Source organism: Antrostomus carolinensis, unplaced genomic scaffold, assembly GCF_000700745.2.
Source record: "Antrostomus carolinensis isolate BGI_N321 unplaced genomic scaffold, ASM70074v2 scaffold15646, whole genome shotgun sequence".
Lineage (NCBI taxonomy): Eukaryota > Metazoa > Chordata > Aves > Caprimulgiformes > Caprimulgidae > Antrostomus > Antrostomus carolinensis.
Window position 1 is genome coordinate 4,519 of NW_010321288.1, and position 12,207 is coordinate 16,725.

Here is a 12,207-nt window from a genome sequence, read left to right on the forward strand (position 1 = left end):
ATATGGGCCTGCCAAGAGCGTGCATGGGTATAGCTATATAGGCTTGCTTTTAGTGTATGTGTGTGGGGGGTGTATCTATATGGGCCTACCTGCCATATGTGTTTGTGGGTATATGGATCTGCCTGCAGCATATTTGTGTGTATGTGGGTATTCCTATATGGGCCTACTTGCAGTGTGTTGAGGGGGGTATATCTGTATGGGCCTGCCTGCGGGGGGGATATATGTATGTGGTGTATCTATATGGGCCTGCCTGCAGTATGGCTGGGGTATTTCTCTATGGGCCTGCCTGCCATGTGTGTATATGGGGGTATATCCATATGGGACTGCCCATGGTGTATGGCGGGGGATATTGGACCTTTAACACCCCTATAACCAGCAGTATCTTCAGGCATTCTGATGAGAAACTCAAGATTTTTTTTTTTGTTTGCTTTAAAAATCTTCCTGAAGTGTCTGTTTCCATGAGCAAAAGGCATCGTGGCTCAGCTTGAATCCTGCTCTCCATCCCCATCTGCCCTGCCCTCCTCATGCTCCCATCTCTCTTCTGCCCTGGGAGAGGTGAATCGTGAATCCTCTGCTGCAGCTTCTGGGAGAAAGTTATTCCTGTCAGCGTCAGGTAGACGACTCATTGTAGGAGCTGAGTATGCTGCAGAAAGAGAAAACTTAATGGGTGTGTGACAGCAATTGCAATTACAAGAGGCGAGTCAAAATTTTGGCTAGCTGATAGTTCAGGGCAGTTACACCAGCCACCCCCCAGCTTGCTGTCCCAGGCAGCAAGTTTTGTTGCCTTCCTGTGCTGACAGCACTAGGCGTATTTCTGTCTTGTTAGCGTCGCCTGGGCACAAAACAATAGGATTTGACCTATTTTGAAGCTTAAAAACTCATTCTAGTGAGTTCTATGGAGCCAGTTACATTAGGTGGTTATATATGTGTACACGGCGCTGGTTTCTAATGAATAGGGGCATGGAGCATGTGAATCCCGTGGGATGTATGTCAGCATCCACCAAAGTCAGCTGAGCTGTTGCAGTTGATGTTATCCATGGATGCTTTATTGTCGTTAAGTCCTCTATACTATTATAATTAAATCTTCTATACATAGCATTCAAAAGTAGATAACAAATAAGAAACATCCATTGAAATATGGGTTTATATTATGTTAGCCTTAATGTGAGTAGCAGCCTGTGCAGAAATAACCTGTTCTTGCTGTTTTATACTGAAAAATGCTGTGGAACACGTACACAGGCTGAAAGTTGCTGTTTCATGTGAGGAAAGACAGGATTTGCCCTGCTGAGAAAGATACTTTTGATACTGTTAATAATAAGTCTGTGCTGCCACTTATACATCTACTTGCTTTTTACTACCCTGAGTAGCCCAATGTATTTTCCTGGTGCTGCTTCTTTTAGTACCAGTAGGAAGGTGCCTCAGAGGTGGAAGACCTGGGGGCTGAAGTCCCGGGCTATGTGTGAATGTCCATTGCATTGGAATGGAACAATTTAGCCCATTTTGCACTCGAATTGCTGGAATTTTTAGAAATTTGTTAGAATTTAATCTTCCTAATCTTTTGCCTCCAGTCTGAGAATCTTCATAGAGGGAAGCCCTAAAACTAGGAAAACCTCTCCTAAGTTCTTACGATGTCAGAAGTATCTGTTACTAGAGAAAATAACCCTCCAGAAAACATTTTGGTTTAAATATACAACATACTTTAAGCCTTAGATTTAAAAACATGAAGTGTCAGTGACATTTTTAGAGGTGTGTTGCCATAAACTAAGATACTTTTTCCCATTATACACAGAAGACCTTCACAATAATACTTTGTTTTGGACTAAAATTTGGACAAATATTACTTGTTCAAAGATTCTAAAGTGTTTATATATTTGATGTTAACTTTTAAAGTCCTAATCCTGTAAAAATTAGGCGCACTGCTTAGTTGACTATTTAAACATATACATCAGAATTCATTTATAATTTCTTGTTTTCTGAATGTAAAATTGACAGTAGGACTGAAGAAAATGGTATTTCTGCTTTCTAAGTTCTACAGAAGTTTTTGAAACTGGTCTTGTTTATCAGTTCATAGTTCTGGTATTGCAGCACAACAAAAATAGTTGTAGATTTGAGATTGACTCATTTGCTGCCCATTATTAGAAGAAAAAAAGTAAGTATTTTTCTGAATGACAAAGCGTTTTGGAATTAAAAAGGAAGCCATTGTTTTAATTTAACTTCAGATAGATTTCACACTCATTTGCATAGTAATGTATTTACTCTATATGACTCTTTCACTTATTTAACAGAATAATTCCCTATATAATTCTTCTGTAGCATTATTATTTCTAACAAAGAATGCCTTTGATCCATAGGGATTTCTGTATCAATAGCCTGAATGCAAACATTCTGAAGGATTGCATTTACCTAACAACGAAAGCTATATGGTTTGTAAAACATGAATGAAAACTAATGCGTGTGTGAGCTCACTTGCTGAAGTTTCACTCGAGTCAGCGAAATGGAAGTTGAAGTTCATCTCAGCGTATTTTAGAAGGTCCTTTTCATTTAAAAACAATGATAGAACCTGTGGAAGTCTGTGGATGCATTTAACTTGTTTGAAAGTGATGAACCTGACAGTTCTATTCAAATAGTTGATGGTGCTTAACAATACATTGTACCTTTTTTTTTTTCCTTTTTTTTTTTCATACGCTGCTGCACAGACCTGAGAAAGGCCTTTTTTTCCTTTTGTATGGAAACTTTCTGTTGTTGTGGCTACTGACAGCTCAGCAGAACGTGTTGTTCGGGGAATATAGGATATTCTGCATCAGGGTTTTTTTTTTTTTACCCCCCTTTTTTTAATTTAAAAATATAAAATTACAATATCCGATAGTAATAGTGGCGTGATTAATCTAAATATGCGCTTGATTCAAAGAGGGTGCGTTCAGCTCACCAGTGGTGGATAACGATTCGTGCTTAATTGGGACAGAATTAGTGAGGAAGTGTTTGGCTGGTGGAAAATGGGAAACTCAGCCTTGCCCTGCTAATAAAGGAGTAGCCACATAAAGATTGAAAGAATAAAGAGGAAATGCAGTAAGTTTGGTTTGTTGTTGTTTTTTGGGGTTTTTTTTTACTCAATACCGTATGTGTAAAGATAGTGCCATGTCTGTATCTGTGCACATACATGTGCACATTGTACATAAATAGTAACTGTATTTTTTTCATGTTCTTGACTAATAAATAAATAGTTTATATAATCTTAATGATTTTTCCTGTCAGTCTGTATTCAGATAAAACTGGAGACCTTTTTTTGTAAGGAATAAGCAGGGCATTTTGGTTTTAATTTGTAAAATTGGATGAGTGAATAAAATAGTGTGTCTGAGTAAAAAGATTATATCATTTAAGTGTATTATGATTTATGAGACAAATTGTACAAAATATACTGTATATTTATGTAATAATTCTACTAGCAATATGGAAAAATATTTTCCAGAGGTGGCAGCAGTTTGGTAATTGCAGAATTATGAAAAATAGATTTCTTGAGGATTTTTTTGAAGAAACCATCTTTATTAAAATAGTGCCTGTTCTTGTAGAATCTGCATAACTCAGCAAAGAAAAAAATTTAGTTTCATTTGGAACATAAATTAATAATTTTAATTTTTCCTTTTAGAAAAGATGCAAATGCCGCATTGCTCAGTAACTTTGAGGTAAGTTTATCTGTATCTTGATTTTAAACCAGCAGTCCCAAATCTATAAAAATAGATATAAATATGTTTTTCAAATAGATAAGGAGCAGATCTTTAGAATGTCAGTAACTTTAACTTCAGCCTTCTTGTATTTACACTCTTGCTGTGTGGTTGGTTTGCTGAATTCTCTTGTGTATGGTGGTTTGTTATTTAGGATTTGATTCTCCACATCTTTAAACACTTGTGTATTTGGGCAAGTGGATTCACTGCTGCTTTGTCTGACGTGTGGTGCATTGGATCCCAAATCAGGAATGTTAACACCTCTGTAACTGGGCAGCAATGTCCAAAATATCTTTTTTTGGATTTTGTCTTGTGGCAAGACAATGTACACCCACATGTTTGACACACTGATTGCTAAAATCTCTTTAATACTGCAAATAAAAATTCTTACAGAAAAATTAAAACATTTTTCACAGATGGCTGCTGCTAGAATCAATGTTTCATATTTAACTTTAACCTTGTGATGTCCAGTATCATTCGAGAACCTGTAACACATTAATGCAGAGTTCTATTAAAGCCAGTGCTACTGGAAATGCAGTCTTAGACCCCTGAATGCTTGACAGTATTTTTTTTTTTTTAAGATTTTGTGGTGTTTCCAAAGCAGGTGAGGTTATAGCAAGTGTGAGGCAGTTTGTTGATCTGAGATGTGTTACTCAGGATAAACACTCCTAGAAGCCAGTGATGTACCTTGGTCTGGCATCATGAGGAAGCTATGGTGCCCTGTCATAACAAACAATGAATCCTAGCATACAAATAATAATAATAAATCTTATTTTCTAGTATAGATAAGTTCTGAATAACTTTCCTCTCTCCTAAACAAAGGTATTTTTTTGGTGAGGTGGAAAGAAATGTCATGTTCTTGTTAGTTTAGCTTCAGCCAGGTAATGGGAAGGTTTCAGTGCTTTGTTTATGAATGTAATTTTTTGAATGGTTTTAATAACCCAGGTCCTTTGTTTATATAGTTTTATTGCTGAAGCTTGAAAGTTGCACAGTTGTTTCATCCTATTCTGAAATAAATCTTGAAATGTTTGATCTTGAGCTGCATCTCTACAAACAGCAGAGCAACCATCTGGTGACTGTTAGAAGAGCTTTAATGAGATACTTGGAAACAACTGCCTTGCCTAAGAAATACAAGATTCTGTGTCAGCCAAATGAGTATTAAGTGTCTGTTGTTAAAATCATGTACTACTGCAGTACAGCAAATAACAACTGTTTTGAGAATATTTATTGCAAAATCATCTCTGCTTTCTTCTTCTTCATTTGCTAGGATATTGTTGGAATTGAAGTATTGCTGCCTGCTGAGGTTCAAATAGCGTCAGCCACGTTATGTGAAATCTATAGGTGTCCTAAAAGTATGGTCTGGAATCGGGAGAATTGCAGAGTCCATTCTTTGTGCTCTTCAGTCAGAACTTTCTTCAGCTGAGTCTTTATGTTGGTGAATGTACCATATGTGTTGAAAAAGAGCTAAAGGAAGTGGAAAATGAAGTTACTGATGAGAGTGCGTATTTCTCATTTCCCTTTCACAGCAGTTGTTGTGCGTGCAGCTTTTCAATCCTCTGCAGGAAGGGATTTGCAGTGTCTGCAGTCTGCAGCTATAGGCTTTTGGGGCATGGCTTTTTACTGCTCTTCAAATTACTGATTCCCCTAAAACTACCCATCTCTTTCTTTTTGCTCCTCTTTTCAGTTGCAATTTGACTGGCATAGCTAACATTCTCTTTATCGAGGTACTATTTTGCACAGAAAGTGGTGTTTGAAAGGAGTATTCAGGACTGACATGTTGTATGTTCCATGCCTACATTTCTTCTGTGAGTTTGGAGTTGTCATTTTGTCTTTTGTTGTCACTGGCTACATTTTCTTCAAATATTTATTAGATAAAAGTTCATAGCTTGAATTTTGGCTTTCAGGTCAGGTTTGACAGATGTTCCTTTTTCATGGAAGATACAATAGAAATTAATTGCAGGATTCGTAGCCAGTTATGTTCTTTTTTTTTCTCACTGTCTAGAAATGTTGGTATTCTTATTTCTATGGACTTGTCAGTTTATAATGTCCTTGGATCTGGATCTTGAATGAAGCTAGTTAGTTACAAATCAGGGGGTAAACAGTAATAAGTGGTCTGTCACTTTGCTGTGAGTATTGGCTGTGGATATACCATAAAGCCTGAAGCAAAACATCTGAAGAAATTTCGACCTAACATGATTTAATATGGGAATAAAAGAGTAACTGTGATGCTGTCTCTACGTTTTGCTGCACATCTAGCTATGATGAATAAACATGTTGCGGTGTTGCCAAAGATTTGACAAAGCACAGTTGCAAAAATAAAATTAAAAAAGTTTTCCTTGCCTTCAGACTTACCCTCTGAATCGTGCTCCTACATTAATATTCACTGCATCATAAGTGTGAAGACAACTTTATTACATTCTTTTCAAGAATGTCTGTTTTTATTACTTTGTTGTGATTAAATAGGGAGCTAATTTAATCTTTGTGGTTTAACATACTGTAACACCACACCGAGCGCTGTAACATTTACTGTTATGAATAACTCCACTGGAATTTACAATAGGATCACTAATCTCAGGAGCATCTATAGGTCAAGCCTTTATTTAGTTTCTTCCTGGCAGTGTGACAGTTGAGTTTACTTTTTTTTTTTCAGATAATGTCAAATTGCATCTCTGTGAGACAGGACATATATCCATTTTAATATTAAAGGTACATCTGTCATAACAAATCCAGTAGGGCCATAACTTGTGTGACATTTTACTTCAAGCATCACTCATATTTAAGTTGAGCTCTGTGCCAGTACAGCAGGCTATGACCCAACTCTGTTCAGGACATGAGTTAAGATAGACAGGTAGGACAGATTCATCCAGGCAGCTTCTCCTTTGGGGCTCTAGGATAACATTTAACAAGTGCTGAAAATCTGTTTAAAATAGTCACTGTTTTTAAAAAAAAAAAACAATTTACACACCTATTCATCATTCTGGTGCCAAAATACTTTTCATTTCAGTTGCTGGTGCATTCACCAAAGAAGCCACACTTTGTTGTTGTTTGGTTGATAGGATTTTGCATTGTTCACTTATGTTTTCCTCCTGTAATGTTTTTAGGTAATATACTCTCAAATGGTTTAAAACACGTTATTTTTTCCCCGAGGTGTTCCAGCTACTTACTGATCTTAAGCAGCAGCGCAAAGAGAGTGGAAAAAACAAGCAGAGCTCTGGTCAGCAGAATCTGAACACAATAATGTATGAAGTGAGTAGCACTGTGAAATTCCTTTGCAAATTAGCCCAAGCTGGAGTAATCCACATCCTTAGGTCTATATATTAATAATTCTGTATCAAATTTCCCCTATTAAAAAACACAGATTTTTTTTTCTTGACACTTCTCTGTGGTTACTTTATTTGAGTTGTAGGCTTACTGTGCTGTAAAGGCAGAGGCATGCAGCTGCTTCTTTTAAAATCACAGAATCACAGAATATTAGGGATTGGAAGGGACCTCAAAAATCATCTAGTCCAATCCCAAAATCTATCACAAAAAGAATAAAACCTCTTTTTGTATTTTAACTGTTTAGTTCTCTGAGGGGGTTTTGATTCCAAATGTTCTATCCATTTAAGGATAGATGATTCTGCATCTTGTCAGTGCAGAATTTGCTGTTGTCTGATGAATTGATGATACCACATAATCATGGTTTCAAAGCTGAGGCACAGGTATTTTCTTATTAACAGAATTAAACTAATAACTCCCTACTAAAATACTTTTTTTTTTTTTTTTGGTCAAAAGAGACCAAAAAAAGAGACAGGGACAACCTGAATGACAAAATCACATGTACAGACAGCAAAATCAGTTGAATGACAAATTGATAATAAATGATGAATCTATTGCTAGGAAAAACTTTCTAAATCATATAATACAAATCTTAACATTTAAAATATGTCAAATTAGCAACTTCATAACAGACTTGCAGTGTGACCTATTGTGTCCCTGTCAGAGAATTGCATGAGTAGCACCACGATGAGCAGTGTGTTGAAAGCAGTTTGTCTTGCTTGCATGAGTAATCCCATTGAGCAGTGAAACTACTCATGTGAATAAGATTTGGCCTGGGCTTTGTTTTTGTTTTAGTTCTGGCTTTGTTTGAAAAGGTATAGAGTTGTAATTCCTAAGCTTCATATTCAACAAAATAGGGGCTTACAAAAAAATCTAATTTAAATCTTCATGGAGACTAACAGTCTCTTCCTGTACCTCTTTGAAACAGCTGAGAAAGATCCTAAAAATATATTTTGTCAGAATACACCTTAAAGCTTTAATTGCCTTGTTATATTGCTACATGTTAAATACCTATGGGACGCTCATTTTTGTGTGTGGAGCGAAGCTGGTGTAAACTCTAGATACATTTTTCTGGAAGAAAATATTTGACTGAAAGAAAACCAGAATTTGATCTTGCAGGATTGTTTAAAAGTATGTCTTCATGAGCTCTGCCCAGGCTTATATCCATTGCTATTGAAATAACTAGATGAAGCTTGCCGAACTGGTGCTATGTTTTGTTGTATGTCTGACATATTAATTATCTGAAATTGCCCAAAAAGACTAAAATGGAAAAGAAATTACTCTTATTAAATAATCATATTACCTGATAATACGATGATTTTGTTTTGATCATTATTGGTGTATAGTAACTCTATTTTATCTGAAAAGGAGAGGTTAGCTAACACCTTATTGTGGTTTTAAATACATTTCTCAGTTGTCCAAAGAAACTGGTCCTTAAGAATATCAGTGATCCATATTTCATCAACACTTTTATCTCTGAAGTAGGATGGATTATTCTGTGTTGTTGAAGTCTGTTTTCCTTTACCTAGCATTTTTAAATATTAACAGTTTTTAATGGAAATACATTTGCTTATTTTCTTATTTGCCCTACTGATGTCATAGCTCATTTTTTTCCTGTATCTGTTGTTTTCTGCTCTGTGAATACTGATGCAGCTTTTTTGGCTTCTGACTTTTCAAATATCAATACTCAGTTTAAAGATTTTCTGAGAAAGAAACTCAGAGTATCATACAGAATTTTATGCTTTTTAATTATCATTATTATTATTACAGATAATCTGTGCATGTGGTATCCTACCACATATGTTGTGTCTCTGAATTTGCAGTCCAGCTAGCACATCATGAGTCAGTTGTGTCAGTACTTTTAAGCTTTATGTATAGCTGTGCAGTATCAACAGATGAAGATTTTCTTCCTTCATTCACAACAAGCATTGACAATACCCTTTTAAATCCTTCAGTTGCTGATGCACACAATGCAGACAATGCAAGGATTTCCTTAACTTTTCCATTGATATTCATTATTTCCAACTCTTCATTTTGGGGTCTAAGCTACTTCCAGTGAAAAGACAGCTGTGAACTGCAATTTGTGTGGGGTTTTTTAATCAACTTTTTTTTTCCCCCTTATCAAATTACATTCTGTATTATCTGTCTGCTACATATCATGATATTTTAAATAAAGAAAGCAGATGTAACATCTGCTGCAAAAGTTAGCTGAGGTTGGTAGGTGTTACATGTAAAAAATGGAGCAAAGATAAATTGTCTCAAGTTAGATCAACATTTCTAGTACTACAATTTTCTTGCACATTCTCATGACAACCCATCTAACCTGCTTCTATGAATTCTAAGAAAGCATTGCCAAATATGCATATAAAGGATGTAATCAACCATAGATTGGAGAGGTTAATGAGTTATTTATGCGTTGGCAGCGAGAGTATCCCTGGCACATGAAAATTTGGCAGAAGGTAACGTGGTTTTAAGGATGAATAGTATTCAGCTTTTCTGAAGTTACTGCTTTTTAAAAAACAGAAACCAAAACACACAAAAAAAACAACAAAAAAGAAACACCACAAAAAATCCCCAAACCCTGTATCTTTGTACCTTTTAAAGCTAGCTTTGAATCTGTAAATGTTTGTTGGTTTTAAAAGAAAATGTGAATCTATCTATCTGGGTGATAGTATTCAGCACAGCTGTAAGTATGTCTTGATCACAATCTGAGCATCACCTGAGATTATTTCAAACCAGAAAAACAAATGTCTTTCACAAACAGCTGCTGTTTTTTTCTTAGAGGTAAAACTCCCTCCTTTCCTTTGCACTTCAACGTGCAACTTTGGGCTTTAAACAGATGGGATAAATGGCCATCCAGAGGCCACAGAGGGAATAGTGAAAGCTGTAATTCTCACCGAGCTGTGTAATGAGCTGGCTGGGTCATATCTTTATAGAATAAATTCACTCGGGCTTTCTGGCTAAGTACTAATGTAATTTCTGTTACATAATGTTGTAGTTACATATTTGCTGTTTCTTACTCCCTCAGCAATACCAGTATAGTCTTACTGAAGACAGAAAAGTGTAAGTGATTTGTCATGTATGACAGCACTTCCCACTGTTTAAAAAAAAAAGTAAAAAGCCAACCCCCAAAACCTGAATTGACTTTTCCAATTTTTATGAGTAGTACTGAGGAGACTTTTCAAAATCAGTTTGTTTCTATAGGCAACTAGTAAAGCAAATAGTGAAATAACCTGTACTTTTGTCCTGTCCCTTGCAGACACTGAAGTACATTTCAAAAACACCCTGTAGATACCAGAGTCCTGAGACTGTGAGAGATTTCCTCATAGCAATGAAAGGCCATAAGCTAACCAAGTAAGTAGAAATGTGACTTTGAATAAAAATATAAGTTCATGGATATGTTATCAGCTATTTTGTTGAGTTTCAGTGCCCCCTCTCTACAAACATGCTCACATCCAGTGAGCCCTGGTCACAGTATTGCTGTCATTGCAGACATAGGAGTGCCAGTACTTGGGAGCTTTGTCATGGGTATTGTAACTTTGTTTGTAGTGCTTTCTTTTGTAAAACTGAAGTTGCCAGGTCAGTATGTCAGTGTTTAGTCCTCCCATAGCTCATTTTATGTAGCAGGATATTAATTTATGTGGTGGGCAAGGTATCTTAATTACTTTCTGACATGGAGGTATTGAAGCATGGAGAAAATACTCTGTTTACTGTAAAGAGCTGATAGTATGGAAATGGAAGAGAGTATATTAAAATTGGCAGCAAATTATTTCTTGAGTAAGTAGGGAGCATCCTTCATTTCTGGTAATGTGAAACAGTCATCCTGTTTGAAGTTAAATCAGCTTGTTCAGTGTTGGCAGGGCAGTGGTTCAGGAAAGCACCAGAAGAATGCTATATCACAGCAAAAAGCCAGGGGGAGTTAAAAAGCAGAATAGGATTTTTTAGAAATAACTGAATGAGAATGAGTTGGGTGTTAAGAGTCTCATGAAAAGTCAAAGGGCTTTTTTTTTTGTTTGTTTGTTTTTAAGCTCACTTCTAAACTTCCTGCTGGTAGAATTTGACCAGGACCTCAGGGTTAGCTCTTACAAAAAAGGCAGGGAGGCTGTTGTTACACACTGTGACAGCATGTGCTCCCCCATGTGGTGTCTCTGAGAGTGAAGTACTAAATGGTGGGTCATAACGCAGAGAATTCCAGCTACAAAGTCTCTCAAGTCTTCCATAGTGCCTAGCTGTTTTGTAGATCTACCCAAATACCTTCCCATGCCTGCTTGTTCTGTGAGCTTGAATATAGCACTGCTGCAAACGTTGAAATAGTTACAAGCTTTAGATGAGCTTTTTGACTGTTTTATTTTTTATGGATGCTAGGAGGTGCCTTTGGTTTTAGGTATTGTACTCTCTGTCCTCTTTCTTTGAATCAATCTGTAAGATAAACAAGTTAATTATTTCCAAGTCATCTCCTTTTGCATAATGGCAGAAGGATGAGAGTGAAGAGCCAACCACTAGTTTAGGTTACAGATTTACTGTGTTTATGACTTATCGGCACTCAGATTGGACCATCATACCTCAGTTTCTTGAGCATCCTTTTAAAAGTACAACTTTTACTTTCTTAATATCTCTCTCATCTGGTAAAGAACTTGCCAGCTCTGCATTTGCCACATACTTTACAAAATAAGAGACAGAATTGTTTAGTGTGATCCTGGCATTTCTTCTTTCTTCTAATCTTTTCCATTCAAACACTTCAAGATAGAAGTATCAGAGCCCATCTGGCAGCCTCTTCTCACCAAAACACAGAAAGCATGTGGTGTGCAATTACTCTGTAATGCACTTTATGTTAAACCTCTTAAAATAGTAATGCCTCCAAGGAAATTCTGAACTACCCTTTGGTTAATAACCAAGATAATTTCAACACTGTTCTGTTGTTAAGTAAATGAAAAACTAAAGGCTTTAATAATTTACATCCTGTGGGATGGAAGTGGTATTGTATAAAAGGACTTCACTAGAGATTTTGTTCCAGTTACCTGGTAGAGAGTTTTTTTCCCATTTGCAATGTTCCCTCTCCAGGACCTTGCTTACATGTTCTCGCTGTAATAACCTTTCCTCCCATGAAGAGTAATGAACTTTGTCTGTCTTTGCTTCTTCCTTTCTGGGTAAGGCATTCAAAGATGTGCTC

The 12,207-nt window shown here is 36.4% G+C and overlaps 1 protein-coding gene across 1 annotated transcript in view; it reads left to right on the plus strand.

Annotated features, from left to right (window-relative positions):
• CRCP (CGRP receptor component) overlaps positions 1-12,207 on the plus strand; it is a 30,661-nt gene that overhangs the window by 193 nt on the left and 18,261 nt on the right. The window contains exons 2-4 of the mRNA XM_010169881.1: positions 3,644-3,680; positions 6,867-6,965; positions 10,297-10,391. Of these exons, the coding sequence (XP_010168183.1) occupies positions 3,644-3,680; positions 6,867-6,965; positions 10,297-10,391 (231 nt within the window). The remainder of the gene's footprint in view (positions 1-3,643; positions 3,681-6,866; positions 6,966-10,296; positions 10,392-12,207) is intronic.